This window comes from Schistocerca americana, chromosome 9 (genome assembly GCF_021461395.2).
Source record: "Schistocerca americana isolate TAMUIC-IGC-003095 chromosome 9, iqSchAmer2.1, whole genome shotgun sequence".
In the NCBI taxonomy this organism is placed as follows: Eukaryota; Metazoa; Arthropoda; class Insecta; order Orthoptera; family Acrididae; genus Schistocerca; species Schistocerca americana.
The window spans coordinates 201,846,303-201,873,483 of NC_060127.1; the positions used below are offsets into that span (position 1 = coordinate 201,846,303).

Sequence of the window (27,181 nt, forward strand, 5' to 3'; positions counted from 1 at the left end):
CAGGATCTTTTTGCGACCGCAGTGATATCGGAAATTCGATATTTTACCAGATTCCTGACATTCTCGGTACACTCGTGAAATGGTCGTACGGGAAAATACCCATTTCGTCCCTAACTCGAAGATGCTGTGTCCCATCGCTCGTTCGCCAAGTATAACGTCTCGTTCAAATTCACTTGAATCTTGATAACCTGCCATTGTAGCAGCAGTAACCGACCTAACAACTGCGCCACACACTTGTCTTATACAGGCGCTGCCGACCGCAGCGCCGTATTCTGCCTGTTGACGTTGAGGCGTAGCGCCTTATAACGATCCTGCCTTGGAGGCGGTTAAGTGGGGGATGTGTCGCAGAGCTGGAGAGTGACAGATGGTGACGCGAGACTGGACGCGCACGTAGTTTATGTATCAGCCGATAGAGGACAGTGTTGGACAGGGGAACTGTGATTTTAGTTTCGATTGTGCCCAGTAGAGTGCTATAAGGTAATAGAATGTTTTTCATAGACTGTTCTAGTATTTTCTTTCATAAAGTGTTATTTGTTCTTTTTGTGTATGTAAAATGTTATAAATGTGTTTTAGCAGTATGAATGATGCGTGAGTGTGGTTTAAGGTTAATATGAAGATAATTGTTTAACGAGTTATGTAGTAGGATTTAGTGTGGGAACATTTCGAAGAAGGATGGATATGGACAAAAGGGATTTTTGTAGAATAGATTTGTAAAGTAAGTTTATGGTAAAGGGAAAGTTAATTCAGGTATAAATAACAACAGTAAATAACTTTATGCATACGCAAAACTTCAGCATATTAGATAATTACGTCGGTAAAAAGTGCAGTCATTAGGTTTACTACTTTGCAATTGGTTATTGGTGAAATGCGCGGACTGAAGCGGGAGAGTGTTGTTTTGCGATTGGCTGTTGAGTAAACAGACCAATGGAAGAGCAGTATTCTTCGCGCGCCTTTCTCTGCTGGTAGAGAAGACAGAGAATTCTGGAGAGGAGTAGCCGGCCGGGGTGGCCGGGCGGTTCTAGGCGCTACAGCCTGGAACTGCGCGACCGCTACGGTCGCAGGTTCGAATCCTGCCTCGGGCATGGATGTCTGTGATGTCCTTAGGTTGCTTAGGTTTAAGTAGTTCTAAGTTCTAGGGGACTGATGACCTTAGAAGTTAAGTCCCATTGCGCTCAGAGCCAATCTAGAGAGTAGTCAGAAGCCTAGCCATGAAAGAGATCGGACATGTGTAGTAGTAGTTCCGATGGAAATGACAAGTTGCCGGATCTAGCAGTGTTTCATACATCAAAAGTGTTGGGAAGCGACGGCATAATTATTGCAATGTGTGTGTAGAAATTTCGGAATTTTTAAGTGAATTTTGTGACGAGAAAAGACGTATATTGCGCGTGGCGTATTCAGCAGGTCGGTGGCTAAGAACTGTGACTGCATTAGGTACCGACAGACTTAATATTTGGCGAGCATTCTCAATCAAAAACAATCAGTATTTTTGTAACTATTACGTTTTCGGGAAATGCAACAACATAAACTTGCTAACGTGAGTGAAAGGGATTGCGAGTGACTGTGTTAAGACTAGCACGGGCTTGGCAGTGATACTTGTTCACCTAAGTTTCAGAATATATTAATTGAGGACAAAACTTCTAACCTTTCATTTCGTGTGAAAATTTTCTCCCGAAACGTAGATTAGTGACTTTAATTGCAGCCTGGTTCACGTCGAAGCACAGTAGGTTTCACTCGGCTTCCCTACTGATGATCTGCTGAGACAATGCTCACAGGTAGGTGCAGGTCCGTCGTAAAGGGACGGAAAGAACCGCGCCGCCGCAACGTATCTCTGTATTTGAATAGGCATGCCTATACCAGTTTCTCTGGCGCTTCAGTGTACTTTTAAACGCGCTGTAGAGCTGACCTGGTTGTGGGCGGCGGCGCCTTCCCGCGCCGCGGCGGCGACGCCTGGACGCGCTTGGAGGGCCGCAGCGGCGGGGGCGGCGTCTCGGAGGAAGTGTCGGTGGCGACGCTGCGGCAGCTGACCACCGGCGCCGCCTCCAGCGCGCCGCGCACCGCCTCCAGCTGCCGCCTGGCGTCCTCCAGACGCCGAGCAGCCCCCTCCGCCTCGGGGGGCGGCGTCGGAGGCGACGGGGGCGGGACCGGAGCCCGCGGGGGCGAGAGGGCGCGCACCGCCTCCAGGTCGGCCAGCTGCCGCCGCTGCGCCCGCAGCGCCACCTCGGCCTGTTGCAGGGCCGCCGCCGACAGGCAGCGCGGGGGCGGCGGGGGCGGCCTCGTCTCCTGCGGCACGCCACAGAGCCGCCAGTCACTCCAGTGCGCTCCACATTCGCTACGAAATAGGATGTCAAATCAAACACCTTTCAGCCGTCAATTTTCAATCTTATTTTATTTGGCAACCAGTTTCAGCCTTTTACTACGCCATCTTCAGGCTCATGACCGATGCGTTGGAAGAATCTACCTCGGTTGTGATCAAAACAGGGGCCAGCAATACTGGTATTAGTAGATATTTGCTACAGTGATCACTTCAGCCATCATCTACCGACCGTTGGCCCCTTTTTTGATCGCCGGCCGGAGTGGCTGAGCGGTTCTAGGCCCTTCAGTTTGGAACCGCGCGACCGCTACGGCCGCAGGTTCGAATCCTGCCTCGGGCATGGATGTGTGTGATGTCCTCAGAAGTTAAGTCTCATAGTGCTCAGAGCCATTTGAACCATTTGTTTTGATCACGACCGAAGTAGATTCTTCCTACACGTCAGTCAGGAGCCTGAAGATGGCCTTAGTACAAGGCTGAAACTGGTTGCCAAATAAAATAAGGGTGAAAATTGACGGCTGAGAGATGTTTAATGTGACATCCTCTGTCGAACAGCCGAGTCCCGCAACCATCCTTAATAAGACGGAAATACAGAGACTTGCAACGAATGGCTTAAGTCGCAACGTAAGGCTCTCACCATACCATGCGATTTACTCTGATAGATAACATTCGAATAATACTAGCAAAGGAAATTGCAAAGTTACAAGAAGCGATAAACGATATGGAAGATTAGCGTGTTGAAGAAGGATTCGAAATAAATGTGGCGAAAACAGAAATGATGGTAATCAGAAATAGAGAAAGAACACCTGCATCAGCCGAGATCTTCATACGGGAGGGAAAATTGAAAATCGTACTAGACTTCAAATACCTAGGGGTCACAATACAAACAACTGCAAAATGTTTCACAAAACATGTAACAGAGAAAGCAATGCAAGCAGTAATGGCAGTACATGAAATACAAAACATCAGATCGCTTAGCGTAGAGATACCAGTGGCACTGTTCAGAGCCAAAATCTTCCAAATACTGACGTACGGCATAGAAATTATCGGACCGCGTCTTATAGAGGAAAACATAACGATCTGCCGGCCGCTGTGACCGGGCGGTTCTAGGCGCTTCAGTCGGGAACCGCGCTGCTGCTACAGTCGCAGGTTCGAATCCTGCCTCGGGCATGGATGTGTGTGATGTCCTTAGCTTAGTTAGGTTTAAGTAGTTCTGAATCTAGGGGACTGATGACCTTAGACGTTAAGCCGGATAATGCTTAGACCCATTTCAACCTAACGATACTAGAAAGAGTGAAGGCGGACTATATAAAGAAAGCAGTAGGAGTGTCCAAAACAACACGATCCAGACTTGTGCACCTGCTGGCGCGGGAACCTTTCCTCACTGAAGACCTACGGACAAACCTGATGCTACGCATGAGCAGCGCTTTGGAAAGTCTACTTAAAACAATGAAGGAAAAAAGGGAAGACGTACCTCCAGAATTTTACAGCACAGGCTCCATGACTGACCGAACATGGACAAACGACAACTTCCAAATGAGACACGTGACCATCACAACGGCAATCCCATGGTTTCCACCACCTTATTGGCAACGACACATCGTATCATGAACTAAATGCAATGTGTGAGTGTTAACTGTGTCATCAGATATGCAAACGTTACGATATAGAACCCTGTACCAAAAGGACACGGTCAACAAGTGACTGTGCAATTCACAGTATTGTCGCAGAAGAAGCTGAGTAGCAGAGTCACCGTGGTGTAGTGGTTATGATACTACACTGTTGCAGTGTCTCGATATACTGGCACCATTTTATGAAGTCCTCTGCTGTCGAAACCTCCTTCAGGAGTAGGGCTTGATACATGTCCTCAGGAACACCCTTCATGAGATGTGCAGCCTTATCTTCCTCCTTCATCCTAGGATCCACTATTTTACACACCTCCAAGACGTCTTGAATGAAGGATGCTGTAGTTTCTCCTGGACGCTGTGCCTGCACTTTAATTTATCTTCAGCCTGGCACTTCTGTCGTTTAGTGTCGCAAAAATACTTGCACAGTTCCGCCTGGAACACTTCTCCTCGTTGTTCTCATACCGTTGTTTGGCAGTGCCCTCCAAGTAGAAAAATACGTCAATCAAACACACGGTGTCATCCCATTTGTTAAATTTGGCTATACACTCGTATACTTTCAGCCACTTGTTTGGGTTTTGGCCATCGTCACCAGAGAACCGGGATGGATGCCTCATGTGGTGGCACACAGATTCTGTCACCGTAACTTCCTCTTCTTCTTCCGTCTCCAGTAGATTGCGATCGCGGGTTTCTCGCCACGTAAACGCCGGCTCTTTCGTGGCCTGATGGGAGCCAGTGTGTCGTCGATAACGTGCGCTGTCACAAGTTCCAGTACCCAGCGCCTCCACCAGAATAATGTCACGTAGAAGAAGGTGTATTTAGATGAATGACGAACACTAACTTCACTTAACGAAAGCTTATTCAGCACTTCCACGTACAAGAGCGCGGAGCGAACTGCCTCTGACCAGAATACATAATGTATATATACAGTTACAGAACATTCCAGCACAATTATTCTTGACGTTTTTGGATACTTCTAGAAAGTACTCGAATCGAATATAGAAATTAAAATTTTGCAGTTCAGGTGGGTTTTGAACTTACGACCCTCCATGCAACAGTCTAGTATGACAACCACTACAGCACAGTGACTGTGCTACTCACAAGACAACTTCCCCATCACATTCCCCTCAGATTTAGTTATAAGTTGGCACAGTGGATAGGCCTTGAAAAACTGAACAGAGATCAATCGAGAAAACAGGAAGAAGTTGTGTAGAACTATGAAAAAATAAGCAAAATATACAAAATGAGTAGTCCATGCGAAGATAGGTGGCAACATCAAGGATGATCTGAACTCAGGAGCGCCGTGGTCCCGTGGTTAGCGTGTGCAGCTGCGAAAGGGGACGTCCTTAATTCAAATCTCCCCTCAAGTGGAAAATTTTTCTTTATTTTCGCAAAGTTATGATCTGTCCATTCATTCATTGACGTCTCTGTCCACTGTAATAAGTTTAGTGTCTGTGTTTTGCGACCGCACCGCAAAACCGTGCGATTAGTAGACGAAAGGACGTGCCTCTCCAATGGGAACCGAAAACATTTGATCGCAAGGTCATAGGTCAACCGATTCCTCCACGGGAAAACACGTCTGATATATTCTATACGACACTGGTGACGGCATGTGCGTCACATGACAGGAATATGTTGTCGACCTACCTAACTTGTACACTTGGCGAATGGGTAAAAAGATTCTTCTACATTCCCCGACTTAGGTTTGCTTGTGGATGTGAGAATTACTCCCAAAAAAGTGATGAAAACATAAGAGTTTGTCACATAAACTGCAACAAATGAATCCAACAGTTTCACAGTCGCACAATTTTCCCTGTGCTCTGTCAAAACATGTCTTTAACGTTTTCAAATTTTGCCGTGTGTAGACCGTCAAATCCTGCCTGCATATGTCCAAGCAAATCTGAACATGTCCTGGAATTTTGGAGAGCGGTTTTGATTATGTGTGAGTGCCTGAACTTTGATAATTGTCTGAAAATAAAAAAATAAAGTTTTACGCTCGAAGGAAGACTTGAACCATGGACCTCTCTTTCCACAGCTGCTCACGCTAACCACGGGACCACGGCGCTCCTGATCTCATATTCATCCTTGATGTTGCCTATCTTCGCATGGGCTACTCAGTTTCTATATTTTGCTTATTTTTTTCATAGTTCCACACAACTTCTTCCTGTTTTCTCGATTGATCTGTGTTCAGTTTTTCAAGGCCTATCCACTGTGCCAACTTATAACTAAATCTCAGGGGGGTGCGATGGGGAGGTTCCCCTGTCAGTTTCTTCTGCGTCAATAGGTAAAATTTCTAGTTTCGTTTGTTATTATCATTGTACTTTGCATTTCTATGCCCATTTGGTTGCAATAAACTTATTATAAGAAGCTGACAGGTGGTGCCACACTTCAAACTGCAAGGCCAACAGCCAGTCACATTTACGTGACCAACGCCTATACTCGACGTCAACGTGCGATAAGCACTCAGAGACAGCAGGCGGCAGCGTTTGTTTTTTTTCCATTATTGATTTTCAATTCCCCCCGAAGGGGGCGAGCTGGCAGCAGCTTAGTACGCTGTTCTACAGCCAACAGACTTTTATTTTAAAAAGCGGGAGAAGAAAAGAAACAAGAAAAACAGGCGATAAAATGGTGACGTCAAATGTAAAATGGCGGAAAAATGCGGAAAGTTAAAATAGAAAGCAAAAGGGGTTGGCAACGTTAATAAAAGACACAGGAATCAGACAAGTAACATAGCACACACACAATTAAAAAACACGGCGACAGTCTGGTTTCTGTTCGCAAGAGATAAAAGGCACACTCAGTGACAGTATGATGGCCGTTCGCAAACTTCCCAAAAAACACAACACGGAATACCCACTGTAAAACACTCAATGTAGAACACTGCACGAAAGTGGCGGCACAAAGATGACACTCCCGAGCCAAAGACAGATGGGGGGGGGGGGGAAACTGGAGGAGGGGGAAGAACAAGGAGGGAGGATGCAAAAAAACGAAAAAGGGGGGGAGGAACCAAGGAGGGAGAGGACTAATAAAGGGGGAGAAGGGCAGACGCAAGAGGGCAGACGCAAGAGGGAATGAGAGGAGGCAGAGCAGGGAAATGTAAAAGGACTCGGGGGAGAGAAGGGGTCAAAGAGAGGGGAGGTGGGGAAGAAAGAGGATGGAAGGGGGGGAGAGGGAGCCTGGGAAAAGGACAGAGGAAAGGAGGGGGAGTGAGGATCAGAGTTGATAGGAGGGATAAATGGAGGGAGAGAGGACATGATCCGGGAGGGGGAGTTGATGGAAGCCACCTTGGGAAAGGAGATGTAGGGTGTAGAGATGGGGGGTAGGGGGGACAGCGGCAGCGCTAGCAGTAGAGGGTATATAAATGAGCTGGGGGACGCGGAAAACACTGCAGTCGTTGCCATAATGCGGTCACGGATCGATTATCTGCCATCTAAAACGGTCCGCAGCTCGTGGTCGTGCGGCAGCATTCTCGCTTCCCACGCCTTGGTTCCCGGGTTCGATTCCCGGCGGGGTCAGGGATTTTCTCTGTGGTGTCACCGCCAGACACCACACTTGCTAGGTGGTAGCTTTAAATCGGCCGCGGTCTATTAGTACATGTCGGACCCGCGTGTCGCCACTGTGTGATCGCAGACCGAGCGCCACCACAAGGCAGGTCTCGAGATACGGACGAGCACTCGCCCCAGTTGTACGGACGACGTAGCTAGCGATGTACACTGACGAAGCCTCGCTCATTTGCATAGTTAGAATAGCCTTCAGCTAAGTCAATGGCTACGACCTAGCAAGGCGCCATTAGTAACATTGCATGTATCTAAAGAGTCTCACTTGTATCGCCACAATCTCCAGATGTACCAAAAGGATGGATTAAAGTTAAGTATTCCAGAAGCTACGTACTTTTCTTTATAGCATTCATTACGTATCCTGTTTCAGACCTCACGCCCATCTGCGTGAGCGTAGTGCGTGCCTTTCGGCTTCCTCTCATTGTGTCTAGGCTGTCTTATCTAGACACAACATTCTCTGCCTCGTGATGACTGGGTGTTGTGTGATGTCCTTAGGTTAGTTAGGTTTAAGTAGTTCTAAGTTCTAGGCGACTGATGACCATAGATGTTAAGCCCCATAGTGCTCAGAGCCATTTGAACCATCTAAAAGGGCACCATTATTCGCTTTTCGGCGAAGGGTAGATGTTCGTAGTAATTGATTGAAAGTCATCGAGTAAAACAAAAGTGACTTCTGGCGTTCCGCAAGGTAGCGTTATAGGCGCTCTTCTGTTCCTCATCTATATAAACGGTTTAGGAGACAATCTGAGCAGCCTTCCAAGGTTGTTTGCATATGATACTGTCGTTTATCGACCAGTAGTCATCAGAGAATCACAACAAGTTGCAAAACCATTTAGAAAAAATACACGACTGGCCATTAAAATTGCTACACCACGAAGATGACGTGCTACAGACGCGAAATTTAACCGACAGTAAGAAGATGCTGTGATATGCAAATCATTAGCTTTTCAGAGCATTCACAAAAGGGGGCAGCGGTGGCGACACCTACAACGTGCTGACACGAGGAAAGTTTGCAACCGATTTCTCATACACAAACAGCAGTCGACCGGCGTTGCCTGGTGAAACGTTGTTGTGATACCTCGTGTAAGGAGGAGAAATGCGTACCACCACGTTTCCAACTTTGATAAAGGTCGGATTGTAGCCTATCACGATTGCGGTTTATTGTGTCGCGACATTGCTGCTCGCGTTGGTCGAGATCCAATGACTGTTAGCAGAATATGGAATCGGTGGGTTCAGCAGGGTAATACGGAACGCCGTTCTGGATCCCAACGGCCTCGTATCACTAGCAGTCGAGATGACAGGCATCTTATCCGCATGCCTATAACGGATCGTGCAGCCACGTCTCGATCCCTGAGTCAACAGATGGGGACGTGTGAAAGACAACAACCATCTGCAGGAACAGTTCGACGACGTTTCCAGCAGCATGGACTATCAGCTCGGAGACCATGGCTGCGGTTACCCTTGACGCTGCATCACAGACAGGAGCGCCGGCGATGGTGTACTCAACGACGAACCTGGGTGTACGAATGGCAAAACTTCATTTTTTCGAATGACTCCAGGTTCTGTTTACAGCATCGTGATGATCGCATCCGTGTTTGGCGACATCGAGGTGAACGCACATTGGAAGCGTGTATTCGTCGTCGCCATACTGGCGTATCACCCGGCGTGATGGTATGGGGTGCCATTGGTTACACGTGTCGGTCACCTCTTGTTCGCATTGACGGCACTTTGAACAGTGGACGTTTTATTTAAGATGTGTTACGACCCGTGGCTCTACCGTTCATTCGATCCCTGGCAAACCCTACATTTCAGCAGGATAATGCACGACCGCATGTTGTAGGTCCTGTACGGGCCTTTCTGGATACAGAAAATGTTCCACTGCTGCCCTGGCCAGCATGTTCTTCCGATCTCTCACCAATTGAAACCGTCTGGTCAATGGCGGCCGAGCAACTGGCTCATCACAATACAGCAGACACTACTCTTGATGAACTGTGGTATCGTGTTGAAGCTGCATGGGCCATCCAAGCTCTGTTTAACTCAATGCCCAGGCGTGTCAAGGCCAGAGGTGGTTGTTCTGGGTACCGATTTCTCAGGATCTATGCACCCAAATTGCGTGAAAATGTAATCACATGTCAGTTCTAGTACAATACATTTGTCCAATAAATACCCGTTTATCATCTCCATTTCTTCTTGGTGTAGCAATTTTAATGGCCAGTAGTGTATCTGTATGGTGGGAAGATTGCCAATTGACCGTAGGCAATGAAAAGTATGAGATCATCGACGTGAATGCTGAAAGGAATCAATTAAACTTCGTTTATACGATAAATCAATCAAATCTGAAGGCTGCAAATTCAAATAAATACCTACGAATGATGATTACGAACTAATTAAATTAGGACGAACACACAGAAAATGTTGTGGGGAAGGCAAATCAAAGACTGAGTTTCATTGGCAGAACACTTAGAAAATGTAACAGATGTACTAAAGAGACTGCCTACGTTACGCTTGTCCGTCCTCTTTTGGAGTACTGCTGCGTCGTGTGGGATCCTTACCAGACAGGATTAGCGGAGTACAAAGAAGAGCAGGACGTTTCGTATTACCGAGAAATAATGGAGAGAGTGTCACGTGCAAGACACAGTGTTTGTGGTGGACGTCATTAAAACAAAGGCGTTTTTCTTTGCGTCGGGATCTTCTCATGAAGTTTCAATCCTCAACTTTCTCCTCCGGATGCGAAAATATTCTGTTGACGCCGACCTGCATAGAGAGGTCATCATAATACAGTAAGGGAAAACAAAGCTCGCACGGAAAGATTCAAATGTTAATTTTTTCCGCGTGCTGTTCGACAGTGGAACTATTGTGAAGGTGGTTCAATGAACACTCTGCCAGGCACTTAAGGGGGGCAGGACGTCAAACGGGCCGACTTGTAGCAGGAGAGGCACCACAGGACATTTTAATTTCCACTGTCTATACTTTTACAAGTGAATTCATAAGACTTTGTCAGCATGACTAGGAAGGATTCAGGATTCACACTCGTAGCAGCGGAAGTTCAGAAACATAACAAAATAATTTTTTTTACATGTGAAATTTCATCTTTTTTTCAGTTACTATTGGCTGCATTTGTTGCTATAGGTACACTTTTCTTCATAAGTAAAGAGACTGTTCGATGAATTTTGCACAGCATACAAACCATACTTACAGGTGTCTGAAACTCTAGAATCTATTAAATTTATGAGAAAATGAATGAGCTGTTACGTTTTAAACTTTATGTTTAGAAAGTTTATAGTTAATTATCTCAATTTTTACCACAGTTTTTAATAGATTTGGTAAATTCTAGAGTTTCAGACACCTGTAAGTATGGTTTGTATGCTGTGCAAAATTCATCGAAGAATCTCTCTTATTTGCGAAGAAAAATATAACTATAGCAACAAATGCAGCCAACAGTAAGTGAAAAAATGATGAAATTTCATATCGAAAAAAAAATTATTTTGTTATGTTTTTGCACTTCCACTGCTATGAGTGTGAATCGTGAATCCTTCCTGGTCATGCTGACAAAGTTTTACGAATTTTTTTGTAAACGTATAGACAGTGGAAATTAAAATGTCCTGTGGTGCCTCTCCTGTTCCAAGTCGGCCCGTTTGACGTCCTGCCCCCCGTAAGTGTGATTCGCAGAGTACCCATGTAGGTGTAAATGTAGATGTGGAAGCATTTCCAAAACGGCTGAGTTTGTGAACTGTTCGAGTGCCGCTATCCAAAATCGGCGCCAAGGCAACTGTGGTTCACAACAGGTGACAGATGAAATGTTTCCGCAGTTGCGAATACGAGCAACCATCAGCTGTCTAATGGAATGTGCCGGACTGGGACTCAAACCCAGGGTTCCCGTCTACCGTGAGCGGTCACCTTACCATTAGGCTGTCCGAGCAAGACTCAGCGCTAGACCCAAACATCCTCATGTCGTCAAACTACATGTCCGTGAGTCGTGTTGGATAGACTAACGGTAAGGCGACCGCTCAAGATAGACGGAAAACCAGAGTTCGAGTCTCCGTCCGACAATTTTGGTACTCGTCGTTCCATTATACAGCTGACGATTCTCCATATTCTCAACTGTGAATACAGTTCACATCTTACACAATGGACGTAGCCGCTGCGGTGGCTGTTCCTTTACACATGCATGCATGTCCGATCGAACACTGCGCCGTAGTCCTGAACAACAAAGGCATTGCAATACTGTACAGATGACGGGGCTGAACGATGGCTGTGGCCTACGGGCGAACAGTCGTGCAACTGCAGAGCTGACTTCCCAGATAAAGCAAGAGGCTGCCAGCAGGGTCTCCCCAACGACCGTTCAGCAAACGTTTTTGTTTATGGGCCACCCCGACAGGCGACTGGTTCGTGCACTGACTGTTGTTCATCGGCGACGAAGGCTGCAATTTGCACGCCAGTGCCGCAAATGAACGTCCACCGAGTAGCGACACGTGACCTTCTCATATGAATCGTGTTTTAGGCTACATCGGACTCTGTAACAATCGTGTTAAGGGCCCAGGCCGCAGGAGGGAGCCTTATGGTCTGGGGAATGCTTTCGCGGAATTCCTTGGGCGATCTCGTCATTCAGGAAAGCACTATGGGCCAAAACGAGCATTAATTCGTCCTCGGGGACCGTGTCCACCACTATATGCAGTCTGTTTCTTCTTGGAATAATGGCATCTACCATCAGGACAACGCAACGTGTCACACAGCTTATAACGTTCGTGCGTTGTTCCCAGGTGAGTTTACGGTACTACCCTGGCCACCAAACTCCCCAGAGTTAAGCCGAGTCGAGAATGTGTGTGGCCAGCTGGTTCAGGCTGGTCACGGCCCTGGAGCCGGCGCCTTCCAGCACCTCACTGACCCTCTCCCTGCACGGCTCGCGGCGGTCTGCGCTTCAAAAGGCGGTCACCAGTGTGTGGAAGACCTCCGTCCGGGCCTCTCGCAGGGCCTCTGTGCTTCTCTGCCGGCTCCGCTACTGTTGTGTTGGCAGAAGAGCCAACACCGTATTACTACAGGAGGCCGAAATGCACGGGTCTTAGCTCATGCAGGCTGGCGTGAGGAGGGAAGAACTATACTGACGTGAGGTCTGGAACATGACAAGGAATTAGAATTCAGAAAGCGGACGTAATTAGTTTCATACTCAACTTTAATCAATAAATGATGAACGTCGCTCTTGACGGTACATGATTCACGATATTATCTGTTCAGAATACATTCTTGAATATAGTACTTATAGTAACTGAATATGGCGCCTTGCTAGGTCGTAGCAAATGACTTATCTGAAAGCTATGCTAAACTGTAGTCTCGGCAAATGAGAGCGTATTTTGTCAGTGAACCATCGCTAGCGAAGTCGACTGTACAACTGGGGCGAGTGCTAGGGAGTCTCTCTAGACCTGCCGTGTGGCGGCGCTCGGTCTGCAATCACTGATAGTGGTGACACGCGGATCCGACGTATACTAACGGACCGCGGCCGATTTGAAGGCTACCACCTAACAAGTGTGGTGTTCAAAAAATGGCTCTGAGCACTATGGGACTTAACATCTATAGTCATCAGTCCCCTAGAACTTAGAAGTACTTAAACCTAACTAACCTAAGGACAGCACACAACACCCAGTCATCACGAGGCAGAGAAAATCCCTGACCCTGCCGGGGATCGAACCCGGAAACCTGGGCGTGGGAAGCGAGAACGCTACCGCACGATGTGGTGTCTGGCGGTGACACCACAGCTACCTACTCTGTCGCGAGGACCCACCTCGGTGTCACTCTGGCTCTCATATGACTGTCGTCCACGTCTTGCCGGACCGCCCACTTTTAGCCGCTCTGCGGCAGACTTCTAAACTTGCCAGCACCCCACATCGGTGTTGGGCGGCAATGCCTCAACAGCAGATTTAGTTCTACCTTTTATTCGTGAGCTGGGGTTTTTAACGTACTATCTAAGGGAGGGATTTTAGCCTTCTCTCTGAGGTCGCCACCCTCCCTCCATTTTAACTCTGTCGCACTTCGCATTTGTTTGTCTTTGTGGTCGTCTTTTCCCTAGATGTGTTCACCTCGCCTTGTCTTTTTGGGATGGACATTTTAATGTGTTGCAGAGTGGTTGGCTCATCCTCTTTTATTATTGTGATCAGCCAGCCCAGACCATCTGGTCTCTGGTTTTAATACCTTCTACTTTTCCTTGTGGTGTATGTTTTCCCCATTTTTGTTCATTCCATTCGGTTTCTTTTTACGTGTGGTGTTGGATGTTTCTGTACCTCGAGCCTTGCTTGCGTCAGGGAAAAGGGACTGATGACCCTGTAGTTTGGTGCCTTTACACCCCGAACTAGCCAGCTGGTTACCGTAGATTTCAACTCGGTAGACGAGGACCGCTCACACCTCTAATAAAAGGCGTGAAGAGTCCACGTCTGTCGAGTAGTAGTCAGTGGAAACCAGTTGCATGAACGAGTCCCCTAGTCAGAAGGTGGTTATTCAGGCGTTCGACTGGTGCTCATGTAAACGTCACTGGGCAGTGTACTATACTCTATTAGAGTGTAGGAGATGAGGTACTGGCGGAACAAGACTGCGCCCAAACAAGCCATGAACCCCAACAGTACCAGTCTCGTAAACTGACATACGCCCAGGAGAGCGGTGTGCTGGCCACATGCCCCACCATATCTGCATCCCGTGACGTCTTTGGGCCCAGGATGACACGGCTGGCGGTCGCCACAGTTGGGCAGAAGAAAAGCTTGAGAAGAATCTGACATAGACTAATCAACTGGAGCCGGCCGTTGTGGCCGAGCCGTTGTAGGCGGTTCAGTCTGAAACCGCGTGACCGCTACGGTCGCAGGTTCGAATCCTGCCTCGGGTACGGATGTGTGTGATGTCCTTAGGTTAGTTAGGTTTAAGTAGTTCTAAGTTTTAGTGGACTGACGACCTCAGACGTTAAGTCCCATACTGCTCAGAGCCATTTGAACAATTTTTTAATCAACTGGAGAGCGACTATACGTTTTACATAAATTTTTATGCAACTGTCGTGATGACCAAAGTTTAGATTAGCGGCTTCGGCTATGGAATAACCGTCTTCAGAATCTACAATAGAATTAAAAGACGGAAGCATTACAGTCTACTTGATTAAGAGGTTAAAAAACGAAACAGAAATAATAATATAAACGTAATATACCTCTCATTATGCTGCAGTGTGGCAAGTCATAAAGATGTAGATATCTGAGCAGTTTGGAGGAATTTGAAATTGTCGGCAATAAGAGCCAGCAAGTAAGGTGGCAACGGCCTTTCACCTTACATGGGTCCATTTAACGTGACACTGTAAGTTTTGTTGGAGTAATACTCTAAATTACGGTGTAGGAAATCTATGTGGAAACGCGTCGGCACGCGAGAATTCAGCGATTTTATAATTATGAGATTTTGCGGAAAGGCAGTGCGCGAGACAGAGCTCGCCCACCTCCCCGGCTAGCCGCCGAAGGCCACAGCCTGACGGTATGAATGATGAACTGGGGAAGTTCTGTAATCCGTTTAGAGAGGCCACTGCGGCCGCCAGCCTCTGAGGGACGCGCGGCTGCAGGTGTTCACCAAAACAGAGCAGTGGATAGCTGGACGGGCTTTCCTGTGCTTGCTCTCGCCTGTGTCCCACTAATTTTACGCCTTCGAGTAATTCAAGTGGGGCAGGCCAGGAGTTCCGAATAACAAACTTTCTATGCAAGAATCTGTGTTCGCTACGACCGGGAATCTTGCCGGGAAAACCTCGAGTGGTCTCTTGGGAGAAAACTTCCAGTAAACGTGTTATTGGCCACAGCTGTGGTTCTTCCCAGCCGGCGAGGGCGGAGTTTACTTGTGAAATTTTGTAGAAATAAAAGAATTGTGGAAAAGAGTTCTATTCCCAGGCCGTACATTGGTCGGCACTGGCAAACTGGGTATTTTGAGAGCTTCTAGTGGTGTGATTCGATCGGTATCAGTTGATGTGAGAAAGCAAAGGTGAAGAGCGATCTTGCTGGACTCTCGGTAGAGGTCTTTCATTCTGGGCTCTCGTACCGAGAGGACGGAGGACGTCAGCCGCACCAGCTCATTGCTCACGGAAACATTGTTGCAATTGGAGAAGTTTACGGACAGCAGACTGTTGTTCGAGTATTGTAGGAGTGTACTTTCCGAGACGCAGCACGCCGACCGCACGGCCGCGCCGTCGCCGTCGGAGACCGCCGCTGCAGCAGGAACATTACCGTGAGATCGCTCCCGCTTCGGCCTGTGTTAGGAGTAACGTTCAATAGTTGGATCAATTACAATTTCTGTTTACACAGAGGTTTCACAGTACTTTGCAGTGTAGTGGTTCTTCTTATATAAATTATAAGAGATCGCGTTTTGGACCGATTTTAACACAGTTACTGCGAATGCCAGTTAGGAGGATAACTTGTAAATTGTTCATTGTGCTTTATTCGGCATTGATCTGAATGTTATAACAAAATTATTGAGATTCAGTACGGCCTTTACTTTCAGTAGTTGATCCTGAATTCACCTTTTTTGCTTTATTTTATTTTTGTGTACGTCTTTAGTGTCATTGAACACCCTAAGTGTTCGTGATCGTTCAAGTTTGGAAGTAAAAATAGGTGTGATTTATCGACAACACTACCACCGCAGATTAATTAGGGGTGATAGCGCCACATTTAAATCTAGCGTTATCCATTTTTGCGTACAGTTCCACTCCCAAGTTCTCTGTAAGTTGTTTGTCAGGGGGCGAAGACACGCAAAAACCAGAGACAAGCAACGGATGGGATGTTACAAGCATTCCGGTCGTGTCCTTAACGGGCAAAGTGATTTCAACCATTTATTCGGAAATTTTTGAAGAATTTAACTCCTCACGTTTGAGCTCCTAGTGTGAATTGTCAGAGAATGTCGTCGCAGGGTCGCAGAGGCCAACCTATACTGGCGCGCTGTATGAGGTCAGGGCGCAGGGGTCAGCGCGCCTCTCCCTCGAAGGACGCCCGCTACGCTGAACGGCACATCAAGCACTGCAGCCGAGATAGACCGGCACGGACCTGCGGCCAGCCCGCGCTAGCTACCGATGAACGCTGTACTTCACTGTCGTACCACCATCAATTATGCTATCTGCTTTATTTATTTCTTGAAACTTCCCTGTAATTCACTCTTTTCTGTCATTCCACGTCCGATTTCATTTTCATTTTTATTACTTATTTTCCTAACCGCAATACGAACTGGAATATGTGAAGCAGACTAATATACGAGGCGTGTGAGAAAAGTAATGAGACTGACTTTCCTATCTGGGAATTTTTTTTAAAGAACAATTCTGCCCCCTTGAAAGTAATTTCTTCCGGCAGCTATATACCGGCAGAATCGTTGTTCCCCGCCTTGGTGGCAGCGCTTAAGGACTTCAATTCATAGGACCTTTAACAGTCACAATGTCTTCATGTTCTAGATAATTCTAAAGTGGCGTCCTTTTAACAGATCTCTCAGTTTCGGGAAAAGAAAAAAGTTACAGGGACTCAGTTCAGGTGAGTGTAGTAGCTGTGGAACAACAGCTATACCTTTTCAGGTGAAAAATTCCGATGGCAGTGGCCGAATGACATGGGGCGTTGTCACGATTCAGCATCCTCTTGTCTGCAATGTCCGGCCTCACTCGATTCACCCTTTTCCTGGGCCTATCAAGGACATCTTAGTAAAACGCTTGATTAAGGAGGGTTTACTGTTTTTGACCCGAAAAAAGCATGTTCTTTGAGAATTTTTTTCTCGTGATGAGTTATAGATATCAAAGTCAAATTTGGTCAAAATGTTTATTGGTATTTCCTCTATAAACTGGAATTTTTCGAGTGGAAATGTCGAAGAGCAAAGGCAGAAGTGCCGTCGAAACGAAACAAAATTTCGATGTTGACCTCCACGCGCGGTATGTCACAGGTCAGCCGGCTCGTCTGAAATCAGAATCGAGTTCACGTTAGCGAAATCTGTAAGATTCTTTAGGACTTGTACCTCGATTAAGTTATTTAGACCATAGGAAACAAAATGGCAGCCATTTGAAAAAAATAGGTGTTTTTCATCGATTTTTCGACTTCGTCGGCCAAGTAAAAATATTTATAGTTGATGGATCGGAATAAAAGTGGTACAACTCCTAGACAATTTAGTTAACTTCGTCGGAAACAAAGAATCGTGCCAATCGGTTCAGTAGATTTGAAGTTACCATACCGCGCTAAAAAAAAAAAAAAAAAAAGTCATTTTGAGGAAAACGCGTTTGAAGTTTAGACTACATATAAATGCAATATTATGCAACGTACATTCAATCTGCTATTCCGGATCCATAAACTAATCCTTTCTCTTCCTCATAGAGGGCGTTCTGCTCGATCTGGGCCATCCTGCGCTGCTCCAGAGCCGCTCGTACGGCCGGTGACAAGCGGTTTTCGGCCGCTTGAATGCGGTGGTCGTCCGAATGCTTGGTGAACTGCGTCGAATAGAGTCCCAGGGTGACGTCCATCGTTGTCATAATCTTCAGAATTGCTGAATATCTTTCGTTGAAGCTGCTCACTGCCAGAAAAGTCGCAATCTCCACAGTCTTCGCACCAGAATGCAAATGCTTGGGGGCTAACTTCCAAACACAAGCGTTCAAACTTTCATTTCAATTTTGTGCGTTTCCTCCCAAGCACCGGTACAATAATTCGCCCTTCGAAAGAAAAAAACTGGTTTGTGAAAAAGGCCGATTTCAGGCAGGTGCATTTTTTTGTACAACCGCGAATAACAAACATTTCCGTTCCGTATTCGGAAAAACCGTTTCAGGGGTGGATTCTAAACACTTTTAAGGATCCAAAAATGCAATTTTAAAAAAGTCGATTTTCTGAACCGAAAGATAGTAAACTTCCCCTTAAGAGCACGCACACACACAACATTTCTTAATTTGAACGTCTCCGTGAGAGAGGTTCATCTTCAGCGTGTTCTCGGCCTTCCAAAACTGATATGTGTCAGCGAAAACTTATGCTCTTGATAAGAGCCTGTTTCAACTTTTCGAAGGTCCCACTAACGGATTCTCCAAGTCTGGCACAAAATTTGATGGCATAACCTTGCTCTAAATTCCACTGTTTCACTTTTATAACATACAACAAAAACACAACTTCACTGATGGCGCTCTCAAAAATCACATGACGGCTTTACGGAGCTGAATCTCGGACTGAGCATTTGGAAGGGATGAAGACACCGGTCTACACAAGGAGGACAACATAGGGTTGTCAGTCTCATTACGTTTCTTACACACCTCGTACATGTCCTCGAAGTTTCTTCCCTCTTACTACGGTATATTGATAAATTTCACTTATGGACCGTCTGACAGCAACTGAATAAAACACAATTTTAGTGCCATACGCGTTTCGCCTTTATTTTCTTCAAGGCATCATCAGTGGCCTGGAATATGTACATATGTTAGCTATTTTATTTACATTTTTGTCACTGTGCCTATAGGTTATAAACAGTTCTGGTGGTTGGTATTTCCTATTAAGTAGTAATGTTTTGAACTGTACTTACAGGTTGCGTAGAGAGTTTCTTACATATTACGCTCCTGTTGCATTTTTGGTGTTGTTCTTCTTCCTATGAGCGCCAATTTGCTGTTTTTCCACATTCCACAGCACTATGCACTGAACGTTTGTTTTTATGCAATGTTTTGGTTTCTGTTGTCGACTGTCAAATGTTTTTGCCAAAGATCGAATATTACTGCCAAACTTATGAGTGTAACTATTGAAGTATCTGTGGTCTGTTCGTGTATGCATTGTGTGTGCGTTTGTGTGTGTGTGAGTGTTTTTTGGTGTGGTATTAATTTAATTTAATTTTATTTTATAGTATTTATTTATTTATTTTTGTTTTTGTCCTGTGTATGTGTGTGTGTGTGTTTTGGTGTGATATATACTTTTTTGTGCTGTGTGTGTGTGTGTGTGTGTGTGTCTGTCTGTATTTTGGTGTTACATTGTTTGTTTGTTTTTTTTTCTTGGGTGGGGGGGCGGGGTCTGTGTGTGTGTGTGTGTGTGTGTGTGTGTGTGTGTGTGTGTGTGTGTCTGTCTGTATTTTGGTGTTATATATATATATATATATATATATATATATATATATATATATATATATATATAATATAAGTTATCATTTCCTTTATTAAGTGTAGTAGGGAGCCTGTGCTGATGTGTGTTTGTTCATTTATCACATGTTTGTTTTCTGCTATGGCTTTCTGGGTGTGGAAGTTTTCTTGCATTTGTATAAGATGTTTGTCATGGTTGCTTATTCTCATTATTTTCATTTCTTGTTACATGTTTGTAGGATGATGGTTGTAGTGTTTTAAATGCTCTGCAAATGTGGAATGGTTTCTTTCATACTTCCAACATCTGATATGTTCTTTGTATCTTGTTTCAAAATTCCTGCATGTCATGCATTCACACTTGAAAAAGAAAAAGAAAATCAAATAAATTTTCTTGACATTACAATTAAAAAACAAAATGGAAAACATACATTTAACATCTTTAGAAAACCAACAGCCACGGACACAATAATACATTCCACATCCAACCACCCCCAAAGCCAGAAACTTGCAGCACTAAGACACATGTTACATAGATTAAACAGAATCCCACTCAGCAAGAGAAACTATGAACAAGAAATGAACACGATCATACAAATAGCTAGGAACAACGGGTATGACACACATGTGGTACACAGGCTCAATCAAAAAATAAAAACACAAATAAAAAACAAACACAACAGTTCCACAATACAAAAGAACTCACAAGCTGAAAACTTACAAACACACTCAACAAACACACACAATGACAACACCACACAGAAAAGAACCAGATGGTACACCATGACCTACACGCATAAACTAACACACAGAGTTACAAACATCCTGAAGGGACAGGGCTTCAAAATAGCATATAAGCCTGGGCAAACCCTTCAATCACACCTAAGCCAGCCAGCTACCAAGAGAAACAAATTCCAACAATCAGGAATATACACTCCTGGAAATGGAAAAAAGAACACATTGACACCGGTGTGTCAGACCCACCATACTTGCTCCGGACACTGCGAGAGGGCTGTACAAGCAATGATCACACGCACGGCACAGCGGACACACCAGGAACCGCGGTGTTGGCCGTCGAATGGCGATAGCTGCGTAGCATTTGTGCACCGCCGCCGTCAGTGTCAGCCAGTTTGCCGTGGCATACGGAGTTCCATCGCAGTCTTTAACACTGGTAGCATGCCGCGACAGCGTGGACGTGAACCGTATGTGCAGCTGACGGACTTTGAGCGAGGGCGTATAGTGGGCATGCGGGAGGCCGGGTGGACGTACCGCCGAATTGCTCAACACGTGGGGCGTGAGGTCTCCACAGTACATCGATGTTGTCGCCAGTGGTCGGCGGAAGGTGCACGTGCCCGTCGACCTGGGACCGGACCGCAGCGACGCACGGATGCACGCCAAGACCGTAGGATCCTACGCAGTGCCGTAGGGGACCGCACCGCCACTTCCCAGCAAATTAGGGACACTGTTGCTCCTGGGGTATCGGCGAGGACCATTTGCAACCGTCTCCATGAAGATGGGCTACGGTCCCGCGCACCGTTAGGCCGTCTTCCGCTCACGCCCCAACATCGTGCAGCCCGCCTCCAGTGGTGTCGCGACAGGCGTGAATGGAGGGACGAATGGAGACGTGTCGTCTTCAGCGATGAGAGTCGCTTCTGCCTTGGTGCCAATGATGGTCGTATGCGTGTTTGGCGCCGTGCAGGTGAGCGCCACAATCAGGACTGCATACGACCGAGGCACACAGGACCAACACCCGGCTTCATGGTGTGGGGAGCGATCTCCTACACTGGCCGTACATCACTGGTGATCGTCGAGGGGACACTGAATAGTGCACGGTACATCCAAACCGTCATCGAACCCATCGTTCTACCATTCCTAGACCGGCAAGGGAACTTACTGTTCCAACAGGACAATGCACGTCCGCATGTATCCCGTGCCACCCAACGTGCTCTAGAAGTTGTAAGTCAACTACCCTGGCCAGCAAGATCTCCGGATCTGTCCCCCATTGAGCATGTTTGGGACTGGATGAAGCGTCGTCTCACGCGGTCTGCACGTCCAGCACGAACGCTGGTCCAACTGAGGCGCCAGGTGGAAATGGCATGGCAAGCCGTTCCACAGGACTACATCCAGCATCTCTACGATCGTCTCCATGGGAGAATAGCAGCCTGCATTGCTGCGAAAGGTGGATATACACTGTACTAGTGCCGACATTGTGCATGCTCTGTTGCCTGTGTGTATGTGCCTGTGGTTCTGTCAGTGTGATCATGTGATGTATCTGACCCCAGGAATGTGTCAATAAAGTTTCCCCTTCCTGGGACAATGAATTCACTGTGTTCTTATTTCAATTTCCAGGAGTGTATAAACTTGAATGTCAAAGTTGTGATGCAGTATACATAGGCATGATATGCAGGAATTTTCAAACAAGATACAGAGAACATATCAGATGTTGGAAGTATGAAACAAACCATTCCACATTTGCAGAGCATTTAAAACACATGGAACAAGAAATGAAAATAATGAGAATAAGCAGCCATGACAAACATCTTATACAAATGTAAGAAAACTTCCACATCCAGAAAGCCATAGCAGAAAACAAACATGTGATAAATGAACAAACACACATCAGCACAGGCTCCCTACTACACTTAATAAAGGAAATGATAACTTATATTATATATATATATATATATATATATATATATATATATATATATATATATATATAACACCAAAATACAGACAGACACACACACACACACACACACACACACATACACACAGACCCCGCCCCGCCCCCCCCCCCCAAAAAAAAAACAACATAACACCAAAATACAGACAGACACACACACACACACAGCACAAAAAGTATATATCACACCAAAACACACACACACACACATACACAGGACAAAAACAAAAATAAATAAATAAATACTATAAAATAAAATTAAATTAAATTAATACCACACCAAAAAACACTCACACACACACAAACGCACACACAAATGCATACACGAACAGACCACAGATACTTCAATAGTTACACTCATAAGTTTGGCAGTAATATTCGATCTTTGGCAAAAACATTTGACAGTCGACAACAGAAACCAAAACATTGCATAAAAACAAACGTTCAGTGCATAGTGCTGTGGAATGTGGAAAAACAGCAAATTGGCGCTCACAGGAAGAAGAACAACACCAAAAATGCAACAGGAGCGTAATATGTAAGAAACTCTCTACGCAACCTGTAAGTACAGTTCAAAACATTACTACTTAATAGGAAATACCAACCACCAGAACTGTTTATAACCTATAGGCACAGTGACAAAAATGTAAATAAAATAGCTAACATATGTACATATACCAGGCCACTGATGATGCCTTGCAGAAAATAAAGGCGAAACGCGTATGGCACTAAAATTGTGTTTTATTCAGTTGCTGTCAGACGGTCCATAAGTGAATTTTATCAATATACCGTAGTATTACGCGCAACTGAGGAGGACAGGACCACAAAAGTTGTTCTTCCCTCTTCTTCCTCTATAAATACCAATTAAAGTCATCACAATGTATGAACAACCACCCGGATTTAGAAGTCTGAAATGCCCTTCGGATTAATAATGACATTGGACCCACTCGCCTCGTCCGTGTTTTCTCTGAATCTGCCCTCCCTAAAGAGGGAGCCCTGATACACCACCACCGACACAGGGTCGAGTCTTCCAGATCCCATCCTCAGTCCTACCTCTGCCAGAACTGCCAACATTACAATGATCACCATACTGCAGATTGAAAAAATCCACCTACTTGTCCACACTGCAAAAATTCTCATTTTCTCAAACACTGGCCTGACCTAGCATCCCCTCCTATCCGCAGCACTTGCAACTCCCACCCTACGTAATCTGCGAAATGCAAAGGTAAGCCACAACCTGCCAAATCTGAGCTCACTGTCCCAATCCAGCCCACTGATAGCCACATTGATCCCAACAATTCCCTTCACCCAACTCCCACTGTTGAAGACATTATCAAACTCATGACAATCGTCATCCAAAACGTCCATCGAGTCTGACGTACACACACACACACACACACACACACACACACACACACACACACACACACACACACACACACATACCCAAAAATCTCCCTTGCTGCCTGCCCCATCTTCCATCCCGACACCCAAGCTACCTCCTCTACAACCAAGTCCACTCTGTCTGCAGCCGCCTCGATGCTCTTGTATAAACCTCCTCTAGACCTCACCCACACAAACCAATTTCATCCTTTATCATGGCGCGACAGTACTACAAACTACTCTACCACAACATCCACTCCCTCTTCATCATCCTTAAGTTCATCCTCAATGAAACGTTCCTCCAACCCTATCACACCATCCAAACCTCTCCTCCAAACAGATAACCTCCTTCCCCTGGCCAGAGGCTGAGATGCAGTTGGCTTCCACAAGAACATCCCTGTTCAGCTGAAACCTTCATACAATACTCCCATCGAAAACCTTATCCTTATCCTCTTCTTAATTCTAACCATTACGTGTGCCACCAAATATATCTAACCTAATCATCCCATCCCCTAAGTCTTCCTCAACCACACAAACCATACCTTTTCCATCTATATTAACGGCGTTGACCTCAACATCCATAGTAGCTCCCCCACAGAACTCCAGCGGTGACGTCAGTTTACCAGCTTCCAGCGAGGCGTCGTTTTCCCATCCCACACCACACCTGTCATGAAAGCAACACAACCCCAGATGTCGTTTTAGTATCTCAAAACCTCCTTGGATACCTCACTGCAGAAGTCCTCAGTCTGACTGGAAGAGGCGACCTTCCTGTACTCTTCCAACATCCCTTACACACAGCCTCATGCCCGTGGCCCCATCCCAATCTCTATCCAAGACTTACCAAGACCACTCCCGTGCCAACTGGAATGCTTACCAGGAACCCACAGAAACTACGACTGGAAGACATCCCCTAACCTTCCAGCAACATGCCGATATCTCCCACGCAGCATCCTTCCTGTAGCAGAACCTCTGAGATGCTATACCCATCCACATTCCTACCAAGACCGTGTACTGTCTCTGTCCCCCCCCCCTCCCCCCTCCCCCACAAGCCCTACCATTCTGCCGAGACTCCCATTCATGTACTGTTCCTTCTTGCAGGCTCAGGATTGGGATATATTCATACACCACCAGCAAATACGGAAACATGTCAGTAATTTATTAAATGTAAAAAAGGTGGGACAGACATGCACCAGTCTCAAAACTACATTCCCCATTAATTCTTCCAAGTACTGGAAAGCATTCCATCTTCTCATTGGCAATAACACCATACCTCACTACCAGCTTCTCCACAACAATTGTCCCTCAACTATCAACCTGAGCGAAGCTTCTCGTTTTGCATTCTATCTCACCAACATCTTCTCCATCCCTGATGCCCCTCATTTTGATTACTCATTTTTCCCCATCATCCATACCGCTGTCACATCCCTGGCTCCCATCTTCCAGTATTGGGACAACATACCATACACAAAATTAAATACACCAACCACAGCACATGACATAAAACAAGTAATCCATAAAAAACGCAACACTTCATCTAGTCATGACTGCATTACTTATCGACACCTTGAAGAATTCCCTGTCTCCTTTCTAGTCACCCTAGCAACCCTTTACACTGCTATCATCTCCACAGATTTCTATCCTCAACAATGAAAAACCTCCAAAATCCTACTTTTCATTAAACCGTACAAACCTCCTACTGATACGTTCTCCTACTGCCCCATCTGCCTCACCTCAGTGTTTAGCAAAGTCTCTGAGTCCATCGTCTCCCGACGCATCCATCAACAGCTGAACCAACACCACCTCCTTCCCATTAGCCAGTGTGACTTCCGCCTCCATTTCTCCTCTGATGACGAGCTCCTGCACCTCACACACCTCCTGCCCTACCAACGCAGCTCTCGTAAATCCGCTATTTTTGTCTCCCTCGACCTAACGACAGCCTTGAACCCCTAGAGCACTCTCGTTTCCTTTTCAGACTCCAGTACATGTTCTTCCCATTAACTATGTCCGCCTTATTGCATCCTTCCTCTCTGTCCACCCATCCTTTGTCACTATTAATAATACCAGCCCCCGCACCTTCCATCTCAGTACAGGAGTTCTCTAAGGCTTTGTCCTCTCTTCTTTCTTTTATCTCTTCTACAGTGCCGATAAGTCCAAACCAAACTTATCAGTTCATCTCTTTCAGTATGCTGATGACATCGTTTTTCTCATCCTCTACCATACACTCCAGAAATGCCAACGATCATTCCAAATTCATCTTAGTTAGTTTATTTCCTGGTATAACCAATGGCTTCTCAGCATGAACTCCTCCGAAACCCAGGCAATAATTATAGGATGAAGTACCTGCACCTTCTCTCTCCATGACTTCTGCCTTACGATTTATGATTGCAGTATCCTGTTAACTAATACGCTAAAATATCTTGGACTAATCTTCAACTGGCTACTAACCAGTGGCGTAGCGTGAGGGGAGACTTAGTCTGCCCTGTATTCGTGCCTAAAAAAGATGCAACAGTAATTCATAACAAAAATATAAACAACTTTCTACTAAGAGCACTGAATGTGCGAAGACATCAGTTTTGTAGTCCGCGTCGCCGCACTCTCTGAGTATTGGTGTGTCTGCCTGCTTGAGACTCGACTGCTCCCAGTCTCTGCCTCCCTTCCCTTACCTGGCTGTGTGCGCCTGCGCGCTTTAGTGGCTTTCTCGGCTCCCCTCCACTCTCCCTCCTCCACGAAGGCCGGTGCGCTGCACTTGCTAGCAGGTATCGAGACTAGTCTCTCCCGCTTCTATGCTGGCTTTTAACACGGAAGTGAACAGTCGCGCGGTTTGTGTTCATAGTCATTCTTGTGTGATTTTAGTGCATATTTTCATTGTGTCGCCAACATGAGTGAGCCAGCAGCTGAACACCTTATAGAATTTTTATTAAAAACGCCTTTTTCTACATTAACGTACGAAAAAAAGTGCCAATTGAAGGACAGATGACCTACTCCTACAGAATACTCAGTGTAGTCTTACGTGAAGCCAAACAGAGACGCGCTTTTCAGACAGCCTGGTACGAAAAGTATGCTTGGCTGACTGTGAATGCAGTCAATAACAGACTATATATTTATACATGTCTTCTGTTTGGTGCTGAAACAGAATGATGCAATGAGGGCATTTGTACAATAAAGAACTTTGACAGGGAAGCACAAAAGCATCAGATATCAAAACGTCACCTGCAGAACAAAGAATCATTTCAGTTTTTGGGCAAAAGTAGTACGGAGCGGACATTTACCACACTTTCCCCTTCGCCAGGTAGCTTGAGTAGCGATCCCTTAGGTAAGGGACGCCTTTCCTCGTACTTCTTCTGTCCGCTTTCAAACCGTCGTCTCCACATCTTACTCGATACAACCAGTACGTAAGGGACCTTCTTCTTCGACATCTTGTCGAAATACAGAGCTTCTTTTCCGAAATCGAAATATTTGTAACTTTTGGGAAACGACAGCAATACCGACGATTATGTCAGTATGTAATTAGGTCTGCCAAGTATAAATGTAGATTCCTCTGTCTGTAGGGTAGCTTCCTTTCACGCT

General features: G+C 45.8%; 1 protein-coding gene across 1 annotated transcript in view; it reads right to left on the reverse strand.

Annotated features, from left to right (window-relative positions):
- Positions 1–1,881: 1,881 nt before the first annotated feature.
- LOC124550820 (potassium/sodium hyperpolarization-activated cyclic nucleotide-gated channel 2-like) overlaps positions 1,882–27,181 on the reverse strand; it is a 117,000-nt gene continuing 91,700 nt past the window's right edge. The window contains exons 2-3 of the mRNA XM_047125546.1: positions 15,531–15,738; positions 1,882–2,280 (exon numbers count right to left, since the gene is read on the reverse strand). Coding sequence (XP_046981502.1) covers positions 1,882–2,280; positions 15,531–15,738 — 607 coding nt within the window. The remainder of the gene's footprint in view (positions 2,281–15,530; positions 15,739–27,181) is intronic.